Source organism: Gambusia affinis, linkage group LG07 (assembly GCF_019740435.1).
Source record: "Gambusia affinis linkage group LG07, SWU_Gaff_1.0, whole genome shotgun sequence".
In the NCBI taxonomy this organism is placed as follows: Eukaryota; Metazoa; Chordata; class Actinopteri; order Cyprinodontiformes; family Poeciliidae; genus Gambusia; species Gambusia affinis.
The window spans coordinates 3,668,463-3,688,209 of NC_057874.1; the positions used below are offsets into that span (position 1 = coordinate 3,668,463).

A 19,747-nucleotide genomic window follows, 5' to 3' on the forward strand; every position below is an offset into this window, starting at 1 on the left:
CCGAAGGACAACACGTACTGCTCACTGTTTGTTTGTCAGTCTTAGAAATCCGATTGAATTTCTGCTCATTTCTTCAAATGTTAGTCCACGAGAGAATAACAGTTTTCAGTATTGTTTCACTATTTAACAGTCGACCTTCTTATTAATGATGTTCATATCAATATTTGTGAGGCCACCAAGCAGCGATGTGGATGCCAAAGTCTAGTTATGCAGACCGATGTTTACATGTTTTCAGCCAAAAGTCATAGACAGAGTGCATAGATATCAGATAAACCTTCCGTGCAGCTCGGACATGGTAGCAAGGAGATGTTAGCTTGGACAAGTTAGTTCGGAAAAGTTAGCTTGGACAAATTAGCATGGACAAGTTAGCTTGGGCATGTTAACTCGGACATGTTAGCTTAGACATGTTAGCATTGACATGTTAGCTCAGACATTTTAACTTGATAAAATCCCATTTGGAAAATCCTCTGCCCTGTCTACATTGTGCCACGGGGCATTTTAGTTTGTGTAAGCTGTAGTTGTTTATGAATGTTAGTTTGGTTCAGCACTGAATTTCATTTCACTAAATGGGCACAATTATTTTTTAAAAACTGAACATGAATTTTATTAGAGATACTGAGTTTAAATCTTGCTGTATAGAAATATTTTTGATTACAGCATTTGCTGCAATGTTTTACTTAAAATAATTGTTTCAAACTCACTCATTCTAAGCTTTAATATTTTTCATTTGCACTGAAAAAAGAAAACAGGTGATTCAATTTGGAAGAAAAATACTGAGTTAATTCATTGCAAGTAACCAAATTAAATGTATCCAAGTAAATACTTTAAGCTTACTAAGTTGTCATGTTAAACAAACGTAAATAAGGTATGTTTGACAAACTTATTTAGTTTACTTGTAACAAATGAACTCAGTTTTTGAAAGATGGAGCTCCATTCTCTTTTTTTTTTTGTCAGTGTGGTGGTTGTGTTGATTAGAACATTGCTTGCTACCAACTGGGCCAAAGGTTTTGGTTGAGAGCCCGGTTTGACCTCATGCATATTCAGCAGGCCCTGCTGTAGGGGAGGGGAGTGAGAGTCCATCTGGGTTATAAACGAACACCGAGTCCACAAGTTTCCACAAGTTTCCACAGACTGGAACTCACCAACAGGATAAACGTGTGACTTGGCAAAACAAGAACGTCATTTACAGTAAGTATATCTTTTTTTTTGCCATGCACGTGAAGGACTCTTCATGAATATTTAGGAGCGTTCTCATGAAGTGTTATTTGGTAAATACTTTCTGCACTAAACGTTGGATTGAAAGTCTCAATTTTGCATTAAAAGTGTGATTATTTACCAAAGGACACTTTATGACAGCAGTTGTAAACATTCATGAAGACTCCTACATATTCCTGACAGATGTTATGTCAAGTTTAGGACAGCGTCAAATAAAGTGTCGCCACTTTTAATGATTTAATACAAAATCTACATTTATTTCCATTTACTTGTAGCAACCGATGGGTCACTGACTGTTTAGAACCTTTAGGCTTTATTTGTCTTTACTGCGTAGCATCATCATTTCTGTCTTCACTGACAGGCAGCCGCCGGAAATGGAAACCATGCAGGAGTTGATTCCATTTGCGAAGGAGATTCTCCGTCAGAGAGCCAACCGGAAGCTGCTGAAGGTTTACCTGCTGGGCTCCGTGCTGGCGGTGCTGGGCACGGCCATCGGGCTGGTCGAGACTCTCTGCCACCCCTTCTCCTCAGGTGAGCCGCTGGATACAGAGATGCTGCTCATGTTGGCCTCGGAGCAGAGAGAAGTTGAAGCTGATGCACAAGCACAGCCCACCCTGAAAGCCGGGGGAAACGAGGAGGAAGAGGAAGAAGAGGAGCTTGTTCCAGAGAGCCAAGCAAACACTAAGATCCATAGACTCAGCCAGCGAAACTTGGCCAACCGCCTGCATGCTTCCTAAATCCACTACGGTCAAAGTGAAGTGGCTGGAAATATTTATTGGAAAAAGCTGCTGCTGCCACACCGTTTTTGGTGTGCAACTCGCACAAAAGACTGAAGTTTTTTCAGAGAAATGGTGTCTGAACCGCCATTACACGCTGATGGCCGTGGCTTTGATGGACTGTCAGAATGCAGGCAGGCACTGCAACGCGCCGAGGTTTCTAAAGTAACACAGAGAGAGACAGAGAGAGCGAGAGAGAGAGAGGGATTATTAAACAGTACCTGTAAGCCGCAATGTGATTAGTGAGTCTGTGAGGAATTTACTCTGCAGTGCCACCTACTGGCAGCTGGTTGTGAAAGGAGAAGGAAGAAGTTTGCTGTAGATGTTATCTAACTGTAAATATTGCTACATTTTGTTATTTTCTATTAAAGTTTATTTTATTCATGTCTGATTTGCTCATGGTTTGTCTTTACAAACACACTGCTGTATGTTTCTGCTCAGTCAGACAGGAATAGTGGTCCGTTGTCATAAATCATGTGGTCAAGGTCTTTAAAAATGTACCAAATCTGAGAAGTTGGCAACTTGTCTGAGAACTACTCAGAGGTAGAACAACACTGTCCTGTTTTCATCCCCAATATTGCTACATACATGACAGCTCAGAGACACTGTGTCACTTAAACTTAAACAAAATAAATGGCCTCTCGTCTACATCTTTCTCAGTGTTGTGCTGAAAAAATGTCTCATTTTGGGACTGAGCTAATCTGGTTCAGATCTTTAGTAGATGGGCATCACTTGATTTGATAATCATAATTCTGGGTGAACAAGAGTGAATTGTGGGGTTTCTCAGGGTTCTGTTCATCAGCTGCTTTCATTTAATGTCTATGTGATTCCCCTGGCTCAGACAACAGAAACTACATACAAATAAATCAACACAAATTATTCTATAATGTCATTTTTTAAAAAATGGAATGACAGAATACACTTTAAAAACACAGAAACTAAACTGCAACAAGGCACACATAACCAAGAAATCTGTCAAGATTTTAAAAAAATGTTCCGTTCCCTATTGGTGCAAATTAATATCAATTTGTTTAGTTCTATTACATCTAAATAATGGCCCATGTACATGTTTGGACTGTGAATTGGAAGCCAAAGCACCTGGACAGAATCCATACCTGCAACATCACTAGCAGTATTGTTGCTGTATAGCAGTTTTACAGCAACAATACAGCAACAGTACAGCAAGAGTACAGCAACAGTACAGCAAGAGTACAGCAAGAGTACAGCAACAGTACAGCAACAGTACAGCAACAATACAGCAAGAGTACAGCAACAATACAGCTGTTTTTCATCAATTGTATTGATGAAGAACATACAGGTGACTTCTTAAAGTCCCAGTAGGCAATATTTGGGCCATAATCCAGAAATTCAATTCAATTAAATTCAAAATTATTCTTTATTCTTCCCAAAGGGAAATTAAACGGAAAGAGAAGCTTTTCCTTCGTCTACGAATCACCATAACAACAATGAAGTTTGGTGGCAGAAAGATCAAGGAATCTATGGAAATAATCCACCTTCACAACTCCAGACACGTCATTAAAAATAATTTTGCTGAGATCAGGTTTGGGGGTCACCAGCAGGAGGACAGAGTAATTACCTTGACTGGTTGATTCTAGTTAGCAGTAGAAGAAAGCAGAGGAGATCAATTTCAATTTCAATTGAATTATTTGACAGTTTCAAAAAAAAAAAAAAAAAAAAAATCTTTTTAAAAAAAGATACATACTGCAAATTTAGCATTTTCTTTTTTTAGCAATATGTAGGAACTTACCTCAACTCGGGAATTGATGAAAAGGTGCGATTTATACTGGCAGATTTTTTCACTTACAGATACAAACATAGTAATCAGCTAAAAGAATTAAGCTCTAAATTAAAACTGTCCGACACCAGAACGTTTCACACTGTGTTCCAAATTAATATGCAAGTGATATTTTCTCAGATTTTCTTAAATGGTCAATGCAAATGATGGTCAGTATAATTCTCAAGTCATGAACTATTACAGTATAAATCTAATTTTACTGAATTAAGCTCCCCAGTATTTTTTTCAAAAATAAAAAACTCAAAATGTTCCAAATTATTATGCACAGCAGATTTTCTGAACATTTTATGGATTATAAAGAACTACAAACAGTCATTCTTTGAATGTGCAGCATTAAGTGGTCACATGTACTAAAATCAAAAGCTGTTTCAATCAAAAACATCTTAACAGACAGAGTTCCATGTTAACATAGAACCTTCTTTGGTATCACCTGGTCAATTCTTGATCCATTAAACTTGTGAGTTTGTGGAAAGTTTCTGCTTGAATTTCTCTGCAGGATATCAGAAAACCTTCCCAGAGCTGTTTTGATATGAACTGCATCCAACCCTCAGATCTTCTGCTTGAGGAAACTCCAAAGGTTCTCAATAGGGTTGAGGTCAGAGGTCAGAGGTGGATGGTGACCACACCAAGTTTCTCCCTTTTATGCCCATAGCAGCCAATGACACAGTGGTATTCCTTGCAGCATTCATTGTCATGATGAAGATGATTTTGTTACTGAAGGTTCAGCTCTTCTTTTTGGACCATGAAAGAAAGTGACCAGTCAGAAAGTCCATATATTTGCTGAGGTCATTTTCACACCTTCATGGACTCTGAAGGGTCGACCAATGATTCTCTCCACATGATTTTGGCCCAAAGCATGACTCCACCACCTCCTTGCTGATGTCACAGCCGTGTTGTGATGTGGTGACCGTCCACCACCAATCCACTACTGAGTCCATCTGGACCATCAGGCAGTCACAGTCCACAGCGGTCATCAGTGAACAAGTCTGTTTGAAAATTAATCTTCATGTACAGCTGGACCCACTGAGACTGTTTCTGCTTGTGATCTCTGGTTAGGGGCCCAATGGTAGTTCATACACTGCAAACCTCTGGAGGATCCTCCATCTTGAGGCTCCAGAGGCTCCAGCAGCTTCAAATTACTGTTTGCTGCTTTAAGGACATCTTAACAGCTGGTCTATTAATCTGATTAATTAGTCTAACAGAAACCTTCCTCATTATGTCTTTATCTGTACAAACACATCTTCGTTCTGAATCAGCCACAAATCTCTTCACAGTACAATAACGCTTCAGTTTTTGTTAAATATCTCATGTTTTCATACCTTGTCATACAGCACTACACTATCTGATGATTGTCATCAGCAGAGATTCTTTCTCTTTCCCATATTGCTTGAAACCTGTGGCCTGGTAAATAATGTGGAACATCCTTCTTAAGTAGATTTCCTTTAATTGAGCTCAACAGACAAACTAATCAACCAGCTCTGAAATGAATTATAGTGAATCAAAGAGCTCTGACACACAATACTATCTAGAAATTTAATAGCACAACAAGAAATTTTTATCTTTGTGATACTTAAATACAATTTGCATAATAACTTGGAACACTGTGTATATATAGGATTTAGCAGTTTATGGGATTTCACTGTGTATGATTTATATCTGATAAAACATTGTTTTAGCCATTTCCCCCTAAATAATCCATACGTGAATTCCCGTCTAAACCCAGTGTGAGTAGTAAGAAATATGTCTGTCTTTGCTTCAGGTACACTCCAGGGCTGATTGACTGTCCTGGCTCCACTGCTCTGATTGGCTGACAGTAAGCTTTGTTGGGTCACAGCTTAATCAGTAACAGGCCCAGAAGCATGGCGCACTGAGATAGAGCAGAAACAATGAAGAATGCAGAATGAGTGGTGAAAAAAAGGCTGTTTTTTTTGTTCCTGCCTGTTCTGGGTACCTGCAGACCATGGCAGTGCTGTAGTCTGGCTCAGGGCCATGCAGAGCCCTTTGGAGGGGCGGGGGCTCAAAGTTAAAAAAGGGCACATTGAACAAGATCATAAAACACCGTACAACAGCATAGCAACAACCCATGTTAATCAAGAATTTAATGGGATTCTGCTATATCATTGCCATTATGTGGGGACAATGCAAAGCAAATATTATTATTTTTTCTCCGAAGAGTTTTTGCGGCTAGTGGCTGGTATTTTTGCGGCAGTAGGCAGACAGGAAGGAGGGCAAGGAAGACATACAGCAAGGGTCTTCTGGACCGGGAGTCGAACCTGCAACGTCCACATCGAGGACTAAGGCCTCCAAACGTGGGGCGTGCTAACCCCCTGCGTCACCACAGCACGCCCCTGTAGTCTATATTTTCCCCAACAGGTATAGAGTTGCTGTTTCTGCTGCTGACAATCCTGAGTTGATCTGAGACTGTAGCTGTTAAACAGACTAGAGGAGAGAAGGTCTCTGGTTATAAAGTTATGAAATAAGATAATTTTCTGCCAATTTACTAATTAAGCCCTAATAATATTTATTTAATCTCTACAACAACTTGGCTGCAGACTGATTTATAGATCAAAAAAGCTCAAAGGGGTTAACTCTATATAATAGTTTGATGTTAACACCTCTGAGATTTAGAATTATAAGACTGAGATATCAAGGCAAAGAAAACTCAGTAGCTACTGGTAGGGGCCCTCATGACATTCAGGGGTCCCTAGAAATAGTTTAGTTGTACCACAGACAATAAATCTAAACTTGTAACCGTCATTTATAGAGAATGACAATGTTATTAAATTTTATTTAATTCATTCAGCTGAGATTTGTTTTGTGTACATTTAGTATTTAATAAGGAAGTTTACATTATAAAAGTTTAAAGAATCATCTTGATGGTTTGATTGTTGTGTTACCATGGCTACAATATGGTGTAATCTTTGTGTTTGAGTTGGGTTTGTTCACAAATAACCAATAATCAGTGATTGATTTTAAACTCGGCCAATAAACCTGGTTTTCCTCTCACAGATTCACCTTATCAATATTATAACATTAATGATGCTGAGATTCTTAGTAGGAAGGGTTTCGGGGAGAAGGGGGTTCTGTCTAAGGCCCCATATTACCTCAGGCCAGCCCTGTTACCTTCTTACAATAAAACAATGTGTCAAACCTCCCTTCAGTTTGGTGGTTCATTTGAAAGATAGGATCTGCTTTAAATGTCAGCTGATTTCATTCAGAAGTTTTTCATCTCTCCTCTATAAGGAAGGGAAGGTGAGAGTTTTCCAAGAATAGCAGATTTTCTCTTATTCCCATATTCCCTAAATAAATAAAATGATATAAACATTCTCTGATACGTACAAACGTTGTTGCTTCTCTATGTGGGAATGTTTCGACTTATATCAAGATAACAATTTAACATTAATATTAAAATACTATTATGTTATAATTATATATATTAATATAGTTTTGGCCTTGTAAGAGGGATTTGTAACCGAACTATGTACTACAACACAAGATGCCCTGCATGAATCTTTTACTATTTAGCTGGTGCAATTTGTAATTTGTGCAGTCCAAGTTCTCTCGCGCACTAGCGCGTGCATTCGTCATTGAGCCTTCGTCAATGAAAGTCATGGAAACGACGTTAAGGCCGGGCAACCCTATAAATGACGCCGACCTTCTGAATTCTTTCCCTTTGCTACGGGACTTTTGAAGGAGACGCCTGAAAGAGCATAACGCCCCGGAAGGTTTGAACCTGTGGAGAAGTCTACATTGCAAAACTTGATCAAGAAGCGCTTGCTGACGTTGGCACTTGCTGAAGAAGCCGAAAACCGAAGAAAGATGGATCCTGACCAGGAGAAGGACCAGCAGGGAGGTCAGCTGGAAGGTCAATATCATTATTCTACTATTTTTAATAAACAAAAACAAGTTATTACTAAAATAATAATGAATTGTTTAGTTTATTTTGTGTTTGTGTGCGTTTTTTTAAAGAAATACTGCCTGTTGTACAAAAAAAACAACAAAAAAAACAAAAACAAAACCAAGTAGCATTCTTGCTAGCATAGATCTATCTTAAATGAGTTTTTTTCTTGACTGAATTTCCAGGAAATGTAGTGATTTAAGAAACATGTGTATTTCACATAATTATAGTCAAATTAGTTGAATTAATGTCAAATTCTTGAAAAATGTGCTTGTTCGTGACCGTTAGTTTTTGAAAAATACTCTGATAAACAGTTTCCATGGATACACAAAATAAAATGTTACTTTAAAAAAAACATTTAACAACATGTATTTTCCACTTTGATAGCCTGTAATTTAATTGTTTAGTTTTGTCATTTTTTTGAAGAAAGGAACGTGTAGACCTGTTTTTTTTTTTTGTTTTTTTTAGCATATGTTAAAATCTGCAAATTGATTGAAACAAAGGTGCTGTATGTACTGAGAGTATCAGGTTTAATGAATTTGCGTCCAATGCTTTATTAACGCTAGTGTCTGAGAATAACTGTTAATGCTGTGTTGAAAAGAAAGAAGAAAAACGGTTAAATTTCTGTCCAGTTGTTGGAAAATTTGCTTGTTTTTGACCGTTATTTATTTATTATTATTATTTTTTTTTATGCCGTGATACACACTCGGTATCCATGGATACGCTGAATGAAATGCATTAAATATTTATTAATTTAAAAAAAAACATTTTTGAAAATGTATTTTCCCAATGACAATTTATTATTTAATTGTTTAATTTTATTATTTTTTCAAGATAGGGACATGTTGATCTGTGGGGGTTTTTTTTAGCATAGCCAGGAATGCTAACATGGGTGAATTGATTTGAAAAAGCTCAAACGGTGCTATTTGATCTAAGAGTATCAGGTTTGATGACTTTCTAGTCCAATGCTTCGAAAAATACTTGACTTCTTTGAAATATATAATGGCTCTTTTTTGCATTTGTGGGGTGAAACTAATTTGTGAGTTAATTTAAATGGTTTTGTGACTTATGTATTAGCTTATTGAAATTTGTGGATAGATGTCCGGGATGTTAGCACTAGTGTTTGAGAAAAATTATGCTGGTTTGAAAAAAGAAAAAAAAAACAAAACGGGAAAACTAGCTTGTTCTTGACTTTTATTTTTTTTTAAATGCCCTGACAAAACATATTTGGTTTCCATGGCATTGACATCTGACTTGTAGAGGTTTATTAGGACACTCAAAGAGGCTTTCCATAAAATCAGTAACTTCCATTGATGCGCATGTTCACACACTGATGATGATAAGCTAATGGATTGTAGCCACAGCTGTTATATCAAGCCATTGGCCCTTCTGGCCAACAGGAAAGTGGGAGAAGAGTCTTGACCAGGACACAACGATAGAGGCCGGCCATTGCAGGGCAAACTCCTACCACTGTCGCCCCAGTAATGAGCTTTGTATGTGTGTGTGCGTGCACGTGTGTGTCTGTGTCGTAGTGATCATCAATCAAATCTGATTTTCAAATACAAAATAATGATTTCTTTGTGAAAATGAGCTTTTATGACTTTGGTGTTCAATTATTGGCATGCTGGATGGTTCTTTGTCCATTTTTAAAAAAAATGCCTAAACATATTTAGTTTCCATGGATACATTTGGGAAATTATATAAAACGAATTCAATAAAATGTTAAGAAAGACAAAAACTTAGGAAGGTATAATTTGCATTTTTGGGATGTAAAATATTTGTGAGTTCATTGAATTTGTATTGTGATTTATATGCTAGTTATTTGAAATTTTGGAAAATGTCAGTAATGCTGACTGTAGTTGTTTTGTTTTGAAAGAAGTTTTGGAACCAGCTTTTTGAAAATGTGGTATATGTAGTCTCCATGGATACATTGATTAAATGACAACACACAACTTTATTCTTAGAAAAAGTCATTAAAGAACAATCAATGTTTGCCTGTTGATTTAACAAAGTAACTAAATTGTTTATTGTAATTACTCAGGACCAGAAAACAGTGTTTTGTTCCATTGTATAATTTTTCAGAAGTTAGTTGAATGTCATCAGTGAATGTTAAAATTCATTAGAAAAACAATGATCTCGGTTTCAGGTAGTTCGGTTGTGATTCATCTGTTAGTTCAAATATTGGTGGGATTGTGGGGGTTTAACACTGCTTATGTAGTTTAAAAAGTTATTTCTGGTTTTAGAAGATCTGTTTAGTTTTATTCAGATCTTTGGAATAAGAAGTCAGTGCCTGTTCCAGGTTTCAGAAAATGCCTCAAAAACCCATTTGGTCTCCTTGGATACGTTGCTTGAAATAAAACCTTAATACTTGAAGATTAGAAAAGTTTTTAGATATATATTTCTGTTTATATAACTTAGATATTTTAGATCTGCATTTCTCCTGTATTATTACTAAATAGTTTTACTAAATATTATTGTTCACTTTTATTTTAATGCTGTGTTGGTCCCTTGCATATTTGGAGCTGTAACAGATTTTCATGCTGATTACGTTTTCAGAAAGAGTCAGCAATATTAATAGTGGTGTGGTGATTGGAAAAATTATTATTTTAGTTTGAGAGAATTACTTTTAGGGAATCCATTTTGTTGATGTTCTTTGTCTCCATGGAGAGAGTAATATTGACAGAATTCAAATTCAAAAATACTTTATTAATCCCAAAGGGATTGCTGGGTTGTGTGCAGCCATGATCTTCAGACTGATGTAATGAATTTCATAACACTACCTGCAGCCATAACTGAGCCATTTGGAGTAATATTAACATGTGATAATAAGACTTTGAGGCATCATACACACATAAAGGATGCAGATTATTTGAATTATTTTGTCTGGCTTCATCTCCAGACAAAATATAATGGCCGTTTTAACACTGTATATGGATTTCTAAACCAGATAAGCAGTTTTATTTTTGCAGGAGCTGCTTTTTACTGGAAACGGAGGAAAGGCCACTTGTGTCGGCCTGTTTATTTAGATCCCCAGTCTTTAGACTTGGATTTTTTACAGATGTACATTTCTGCTGTTGGCTATATGTAGGAGGATATGGGTATTTATTCATACTGTAGGATTTACTGACGGGGTGTCAGATTAGCTGTGGATGTGATCCTGAAAATTTGTGGAGCTCAGAGGACTTTAATTAACTACAGTTAACATTTTAGTAATTTAAAAATTCTAATGGAAACATATTAATTATTTTTCAATTCTTTTATAGCTTTAAAGTTCTGTAAGCAGTAATTTAAGTTTAATAGTAATGAATGGCTCATGTATCTTGTTTTGGCTATTAAGGTAAAACTTATCTGTTGAGCAGCATCAAAGATTTGTGAGAGTTATAGGAGGGTAAACTGAGTAACTTGTTACAGTGTTTTATTTTATTCACACTGATGGTACAGTGTAAGATTAAAGGTATTTTATTAGCTATTAAAAAGTTCTCAACACAGCACATACTTCTTTAATTTATATTTAGACATTCTCAAACCTGGGTTAGTGTATTTTGGTATTTCAGTGTTCTCTTTAAACATTGCTTTGGATTTTTGTGAAGGTCTTGATGCTAAATTATAGTTTTTTCTTGTTTTCCTTCACAGCTCATTGTGTAGCTCTTCCAGAAGACGGATCCCCAACGTTGGAGGAACATCTAGCCGATGGTAAGGATATTGGTAAGGTGGGGTCAAATGTTTTCCAAGAAACCATATCAGACAACATGGTTTCTGGAGATCATGGAGAGGTGCCGAGGTGTAGTTCACCTCCGCAGTCTGTTGACTGTAGTACCAGCTCCAGTGTTAGCTCCAGTCAAGATGACTGGGCTAGCAGTTTCAGTGGTAGCTGTATTAGCAGCTCCAGTGGTAGCTCCAGTCTAAATGACTGGGCTAGCAGCTCCAGTTGTAGCTCTGTTACCAGCTACAGTAAAGATGAGGTAGGTAGTGATTGGACTACCAGTTACGGAAGTATCAGTACTACCAGCTGCAGTCCTACGGTGGACCGTCCTTACGCTGAGCTTGAGATGGCTCAGAAGCTTCAAGAGGACATTTTTCACTTGACCTCACTTGAAGAGCCCATTTTGAGTCCAGATGATTCCAGACCTTTTGGTGTCTCGAAACGTCATCAGGTAGGTTTGGTAGGGGATGAGACTCGTGGGACATTGGTGACTGGCAAAAACGGAAAGAGGACAATGGACAGTGACTCTGAGGAGGAGCCCCCTGCCAAGAGGACTAGGGACAGTGATGCTGAAGAGGAGCTCTCCTCCAAGAGAACCAGGGACAGTGATGATGATGAAGAGGCGCCCCCAGCCAAGAGGACAAGGGACAGTGTTTCTGAAGAGGAGCCCTCTGCCAAAAGCACCGGGGAGCATCAACCTAGAGATGAGCTCCCGTCCAAGAGGACCAGGGACAGTGGTGCTGAAGAGGAGATCCCTCCCAAGAGGTCCCGGAACAGCGATCATGAAGAGGAACCTTTTCTCAGTCCCTCCACAAATGTGTTGTGTGAGGATTCTTTTCAGTCATCCCCTGACCGCAGTCCCTCCCCCATGTCATTGTGGGGGGATCACCTTTTTTCACCCTTTGGTCTTTCACCTATGAGTGCAAGTGAGGATCCCATTCTGTCCTCCCCTGTCTTCAGTCCCTCGCCAAGATTACCATGTGAAGGTCCCATTGTGTCTGTTTATGCCATCAGTCCCCCAATCAGTGAAGATCCTATTTTGTCATCCCCCGTCCTCAGTTGTCCACCAAGGACAGCTTGTGAGGATCCCATTGTGTCTTCCCCTGTCGTGAGTACTTCCCCAGCAACATACTGCAAAATTCCAAGTGCGACATTCCCTTGTTTTTGTGTCTGGATGAAGTCTCAAATGGACAGAGAAGAGGAACCAATACCCTCAACATCTGGAATTGGATCTGATGGAATTAGAGGAAGAGAGAGTCCCAGACAAGTGTGGTTTAGACCTCACTACGACTTGTCAAGTGATGACTCTGATTAGATTGGGATCTTGAAAAACTAAGACCTACCAGAGAAGTCCCATTAGGATACTGGAATGTCTATGTTGTTTTTGTTAAAGCCAATGGCTTTCTAGCAGGACCGAGGATGCCTTAGGTAGCGTCTTGCACCAGGGCTTTTCTTTATCCCGCTGCTAGATATTTTATTTTAGATGTTAAGGATTCTAGCAGGACCGAGGATGCCTTAGGTAGCGTCTTGCACCGGGGCTTTTCTTTATCCCGCTGCTAGATGTTTCATTTTAGATGTTAAGGTTTCTGGTAGAACAGGCAATGCTGACATTTTTGCTGTTAATGAATGTATGACTAAATGCTGGAGGATGCTAATTTAAATTTCTGAGGAACAAGACCATACTGCGAAACAAAAAACACTAAAAGTAGTTGGACATGGATGGTGCATAAAAGATAAACGCTAAAAGGAATAAGACAACGCTACAGGATTAATATTAAAATAAAACAATCTTGCTGGGTAAAAATCAAACCTCAAAACTATTAAGGCAACGTGGCTCAGGACACTGGAATCAATACAATTGAGACAACACTGCTGCAAATTAAACTCTAAAATATAAACAATATTTATGACAGTTCTAATTTTTAAGACATAAAAAATACAAATGGAGACACATTATAATCGGTTGAGCTCTGGTGTAAACGGATTGAAACAGCGGTTTTAAAGTTACAATCATTCTGGTCTGGACTTTATAAAAACCACAGGAAATGAAACGTTTTAAAGTATGAAATAACAACGGCAGCGACAGTAAAAACGGAAGTTAATTCAAACGTTCAAAGATGAAAGAGGAAGAGAGAAATAGGCAGGACCTTTGGACCCGGATGTGAACTGTTGATCCACGGATCAATCATTTGGTGGCTGGATTCCAAAACCCTCAACACCACATGTTAAAATGAGCAAGACATTTAAACTCAGGTGATAATAATGGTTTTAAAAGTAGGTAATGCTGCTGGGTGTCAAACCTAAAATCTCTTAAGACTGAGAAGAGACAACGCTTTTCTGGACAAATTCATTTCTCTAAGGATGGAGACAACGCTTCTCAAGTAGAGAGAAATATTCATCTTTTAGGACTAATATGATGTCACGGTGGACAAATTAAAATGTAGAAGAATTTAAACATCCCGCAGAGAACAAATTAAAATCTTTAAGGATAAAAGAAAAAGACAGGAATAAATGCCAAGTTTCAGGGTGTAATAGCGGTGCTTCCCCACACGGTGCTTCTAATATAGTCAATTGTTCTCACCTGGTCCTTCATTAATCCAGTCTCCCAGTTTGAATCTTTCAGGTTCATCGTTGGATTCTTTCGTGGTTCTCCATGTGGACATTAAAAAATACAGACATTAGTCTCTGATCCAAGGTCCAGACGTCTCAGATCTCTGATGTTCTGATCATCCCAGGTTGGATCTTCTGAACCTGGAATCCTCCACCTTCAACACCGTCAGTCAGGTGGAGGAAGATAAGAGAACCCAGTTGACGAAAAAAGTAAGAACATTTCTATCTACTCAACATAACTAAACATTTCAGATGGAGCTGCGTAGAGTTGAGCTGAAAGTTCCAAACTGGTTCTGTCTGCTGTCCATGATTATTTTCCTCTTTAACTCTCTTGTCTTTTCTCTTTATTTCATTTCTCTGTCAACTCATGTCACATGACTTGAGTTGACCAACAAATAAAGCAGAAGACCTGCTCCACCTGCTGTTCTACTGGTTGGAAGAGATTGTGGAAAAGGTGAGGACATGATGATGACTTGATCAGAAAGTCTCCTTCAATCATCTGTTATTTAGACTGAATGTGTGTCTGATTATGTGTTGATTCTCCAGCATCAGCGAGAAAAGACAACAACTCTTGACCAATGAGGAGAGAGAAGACACAGAGGACTGAGGAGACAGAAAATCCTGCTGGAAATCCATAAAAAATGTTTCCTGATGGACCAGGGGGACAGCTGAGGACAGGACAGCATGAAGAGACAGAGATCATGTGAAGTAGGTCCTTCAATAACAAACCAAGTGTTGCCAACTATGTTAATTAGTTACTATTTTGTTGCAGTTAAAACAAGTGAATGTAGGGTAAGAAACAACAGTAGCCAGCAGACAAATAAGTAAAACCCTGATTCAAGTGATTTGTAATATTACCTGTGCTGAACAAAAAACAAGATTAGAAATATTAATGTTTATGTATGACTGTAAAACATCCATTTGATAACTCGCTCTTTTTAGCATCAGTAAGTGATGGTTGTCCTAAATGTTTTCTAGATTCAAGGATGACCTTTCAACCCTGGATTTCATTTCTGCTTTGGAGCTTCAAGTGTGGAAAAGTTGATGTGAGAGGAAATCTTTGAGGTTCAGCTCAGTGAAAAGGGCAGCACCAGACGACAAGAAGAAACCAGACTGCTAGGATTCTCCTTGAGACGGACCAAACCTCGCTTTCCTGTTCAAACACTGACAAAATACCAAAGCCCAAGACAAACCATCAGTTTCTAAAAAGACATGGACTTTGGGATACAAAACTTTCTGGACTTTATTGACTTCAAATAAAGAATCACAAAACACAAATGTGGATGTTAACTTGTGAAAGCTGCTCTGTCAAAGTTCTGACTCTGCTGCGTTGGGGTTGTTTGACACACCTTTAAATTTTAGACTCATTTATTTCCAAGTCCACCATGTTTTCCAGTCTTATGTAGTTTTCCACATAGGATTCCCAAGTCAGTGGATGCATGGGGCCACTGTCTCTGGAGGCCCTCAAACTGTCCCTACAGACGGTCATGGCCACATTGACTGCTGTTTGACTCGGTCATAAACTGTCCCAATTCCTCCTGGGAGTCTGAGAACCCACAGTCTGTTCTGCCAAACCCAGGAGTAAAATATGCACAGGACACATAGTTTAGTTCTATATTTATATTTCTACGTTCAACTGTCACTACCAACTGCTATGACTATTGTTGAAAACTGTTGTAATGCTTAATTGTATTTATATATAAATATTAGAAATGAATATTTTTATGTAATCAGAAACTGTTATAATAAAAAGTGACAAACTATTAACACATGGCTGATTTTTATTGGGTTTTTTTTTGACAAATTATTTTTCAAAGCTGCCAAACAGGCAACAAATGAACCAGATATTAATTAAACAAATGAGAAAAACAACAAAAATCTTGTTAGGTAGGTGGTTCATGACATCTGGTTTACCAGATGAACAGTGAGACTGTTTAGCAGGTCTGATGGTATTTGTAGTCCATCTTTCCTTGCTTTCATCAATGTCACATTGCAGCAAACCCATGAACACAAACCGCACTAGACGTGTCTCTCCTTCAGATCATTCATCAGATCATCCAGAACTGGGACTAACAACAAACCAAAATTAGAACAAATGAAGAAAAATTTCAGCAGAAAAGACACAAACAGTCTAGAATGACGTCATTGGTTTCCATAACATTGATAACCTTTTAAATTTGCTCTTTAAAGAGCAACGGCTCATTTGAACATTGTGAACTGTTGACAAGAAATCCAAAACTTCTGCAGGACTGCAGCCGTCATGAAAGTACGTCTTAATCAGATCCTCTTCTGAGAGCGAGTCCAGCACCGACCCTGTAAAACAAAATAGAGCAGAATAGAAATTATTTTACTGTCCAACAATGGAGAAATTCAGCTGTTAAACTAACAATGTGACACAATTAAAGCAGTTCGGTTCACATAAAGATAGAAGATAAAATATGTAAAAACAGAGTAAAATGCAGTAAAGGCAAAAATTCAACGCAAGTACTGTGGAGTTATTAAAAGTAGCATATAAATAGTGTACTGAAAAGTAATGTACAGTAAAGTATGTTAATAGAAAAATATTCAAAAATCAGAATCAGAATTGGAACAGCATATTTACTGATAATTAGCCGGTATTTCCATCTATGGCTTGTTGAACCAAGAGAACTTCAAGACTATTTACTGATGTCTTCACTTTGTGCCAAGAACTGAAGTTTTCCCACATGAAAAGCAGAACACTTGAACTGTCCCCAGATTTTGACCACAGAAGTCGTAAAACATGAAACATGGCCACCTAAAAATTAAAAAATAATAATAATAATAAAAATAAAATAGAGGCACAGTTGAAACTAGATATTTATAACCAAGAAAAAGATACAAACATCTCTCTGTCTGTGTAGATAGATTGACATCTATCTATCCAGTAGGGGCGCCATCATGAAACTTGGGCCCCATAAAAAAAATTTAATTTGGCCCCCCTGCTGTTACAATTTCTAGAGTCTATTTGAACAATAAAAAGCAGCACAATTTTAAAGGCATACAACTGCCTTGCTTTCTCTTCATGACAGTTTGTTATGAGACAGATAATCTGTGAAAAGATGAATCTCCTCCACTTCCTCCCTGAAGTGGAGGAGATATATATATATATATATATATATATATATACACATATATATATATATATATACAGTATATTTGCACACATACTAGCTATAACTATATATACTATCTGTAGATAAAGTTAGAGCCAACTAATTTCTTTCACAACCAATCAACGGAGATCAGTGACAATAACAATAATTTAATGATTACAACAGTTCAGATAAAAGATACTTACTTTAGGCAGCTTAGCAAAATTGTTACCAAGACCAGGGAATTCAACGTAAGCAGACATGAGCATCAAAATTAATGAAATCAGACCAAATACACTGGTGGTTGCCTACATTGTACTCCCACAAGCTGCTTCTTTCTTCATAGAAACAAAAATGACTGTACACATATACTGTTCATTCATTTTATCTCCTCTACATTTGCATACTTACACTTTATGTCTGTACACTGTGAGCACATGGAGGAGGAGTCAAATCTGAACTCAAAGCTGCTTCTGCATTTTGATTCTATAGCAAACGGAAAAAGTCAAATGAACTAATTAGAAACACCTCACACTGTTTGTTGTTTTTCAATTTTCTTTATTAATTTATGACTCAAGACAAAGCTCAGAGAAAGGGTGCCACGTAGGGCCGTAAATGATTACTGTTTGTTCTATTGAAGCACTCAAATGATTTGGAGGGCTTGCAGCAGAGTTACATCCAGCAGGTGGCGCCCTAGCAGAGTCCTTTCCATGTATAGGATGTTTTGCTTTCAGCAGCAACAGCAGAACAAAGGAACAATGTAAAGCTCTAAGCATGAAGCCACGGAGTAACAAGCTTTATAGTGAAAAGGAGTTGATCATCAACAGTAGAACATTTACACACACCACCTGGAGCAGGTTCACTCTTTAAGATGAATCCTTTCTGACTCAGTAGAAAACAACTTATTAGATGATCAAGGATAACATTTTCTTTTCTGTGTTAAAACGTTTATATATATATATTTTTTTTGCCAATTAAATCCTTTACATAAAGGTTACCATGACATCCCTCCGGTCCCCCACAGGTCTCCCCCAACCACCCAGCTCTGCACTTTAGCAAGAGCTTAGAATGCCACTCTTAAAAAAAAAAAAAAAAAGTCAAATTAACATGACTGGGTTGATGAGAAGGATTTCTTTGGGTCTGTTTTTAAGGATTAGACAGGATTAGAAAAGGTTGCTATTAGTTACCAGAGCTAACACACACTCTTTGCCAAGCCCCTCTCTGACTCATCTAAGCAATCTCGGGTTGAACTGCAGAACAACAGAGGTGGGTTTTTATGTGGACAAGGATGTAAATACATCCTGGTTTGAGATTAGGGACAAAAAGTTTCTTTAATTACTTTTAGCTGTGTGAATGCTCAGCCCAGAGATTTACTCTCATTCACATTTGCTCCAAAGAGGAGCTGTCCCATTGGCTCAAGATCTAATAGGGATGAATGATAATTAGTTCAGGTCTGTACACCATTTTACAATCACACTGTAACGAGTGAGGACAAGGATTTCTGTGCTGTAGAAAAATGGTAATTGGATTTTCAAAACAGCTAAAACTGATGCTGATCAACTTATAAGGTTGAGTTTTTTTTCCAAGTGAGGTTTTATATGAAGTTTTTGCAGCAGCAGTTTCCTTACGTGTGGAAAGTGTCATATTTGAACCCTAAAATAGTTTTGAACAAGTTTGTTTAGCTTCTGCTAAGAAACGACACGTTTTTACTGGTCCAGGTGGTTTTTGTGGTGTCAGTGCTTCAAGTCCCTGTAGACGGTCAAACTTTACCATATTACACGGAGCTGACAGCACTGCCAGCAAGGTTGCTTTCATGACTGAGCAAATGGATGAATCAGGTGTCTGAAGAAGGAACTTACCCTTCAGTGTTGATGTATTTGCATAGTTGGAGAAGTTATATAAACCAAAAAAAAAAGAATCCCAGCCTTAGTTTTAAACTTCCTTTAAATCTCGACTAAAAACCCTCCTGTTTAGGATTGTATTTGAAACGTGATCAATTACAATTTTACTGATGGAACTTGACTTAATGTCCTGTTTTGATTGTTGATTCTGTGTTTCATTGAGTTTCTGTGTTTGATTTGATGTAAAGCACTTTGAAATGCCTTGCAGCTGAAACGTGCTATGCATATAAAATTTGATTTGATTTGATCCCGTTAAAACATCGACAACAAATTGGAACAAATATCCAAACATAAAGCTACAGAAAGTCTAGGGAAAGCTTACAGAAAAAGCAACGATGGAACGTTAAGGGGGGCAGTATTATGTGATTTCCAGGCACATAGAACCATTTTATAGCACAATCAAGTAACTTATGTAACCTTCATTTGTTGTAAATATGCTGAATAAATCAAATATGACTCAAAAGAAATTTGACTTTAATTTAATGTCTTGAAATTGGACCTCTGTGTCTGTCAAAGTAAGCCTAGCTGTCACGAGGTTTGTGTGGATGTTTCCACCGTCAGTTCGTCATTAACATGTCAGATCTGAAGCATTCAGTGTCGTTCACAAATCTTTTACACGTGAGGCCACACACTGCTTTAGGCCATTTCCTCTTCAGCTTTGTCTTCGGTCTACAAAGCCGTAGACCAGAGACTGAATCGTAGCTCGACTGCATTG

The 19,747-nt window shown here is 37.8% G+C and overlaps 2 protein-coding genes across 6 annotated transcripts; both read left to right on the plus strand.

Annotated features, from left to right (window-relative positions):
- Window positions 1-1,044: 1,044 nt before the first annotated feature.
- g0s2 (G0/G1 switch 2) lies at window positions 1,045-2,375 on the plus strand. Its single transcript, XM_044121478.1, has 2 exons — window positions 1,045-1,188; window positions 1,577-2,375. The coding sequence occupies exon 2, from the start codon at window positions 1,590-1,592 to the stop codon at window positions 1,950-1,952; it is 363 nt and encodes a 120-aa protein (XP_043977413.1). The 5' UTR covers window positions 1,045-1,188; window positions 1,577-1,589; the 3' UTR covers window positions 1,953-2,375.
- Window positions 2,376-7,446: 5,071 nt separating this feature from the next.
- Window positions 7,447-15,785, plus strand: LOC122833683. 5 transcript variants are annotated; one of them, XR_006371023.1, is made up of 5 exons: window positions 7,456-7,672; window positions 11,339-11,398; window positions 14,018-14,472; window positions 14,565-14,726; window positions 14,997-15,785. XR_006371023.1 is itself a non-coding variant. In XM_044121468.1 (2 exons), exons 1-2 carry the CDS (start codon window positions 7,627-7,629, stop codon window positions 12,721-12,723), a joined length of 1,431 nt encoding a protein of 476 aa, XP_043977403.1. In that variant the 5' UTR covers window positions 7,447-7,626; the 3' UTR covers window positions 12,724-14,221. The 5 variants fall into 5 exon arrangements, 2 of the variants coding, with proteins under 2 accessions (XP_043977403.1, XP_043977404.1); XR_006371022.1 differs by having other exon boundaries at window positions 7,462-7,672; window positions 14,144-14,472; XR_006371024.1 differs by having other exon boundaries at window positions 7,462-7,660; window positions 14,144-14,472.
- Window positions 15,786-19,747: the final 3,962 nt, after the last annotated feature.

Excerpts from the sequence above, each read along its gene's own strand:
- g0s2 (XM_044121478.1), top strand. The coding sequence starts at position 1,590 with ATGGAAACCATGCAGGAGTTGATTCCATTTGCGAAGGAGATTCTCCGT.
- LOC122833683 (XM_044121468.1), top strand. The coding sequence starts at position 7,627 with ATGGATCCTGACCAGGAGAAGGACCAGCAGGGAGGTCAGCTGGAAG. Across the intron at positions 7,673-11,338 it reads GCAGGGAGGTCAGCTGGAAG|CTCATTGTGTAGCTCTTCCA; the intron begins GTCAATATCATT and ends TTTCCTTCACAG.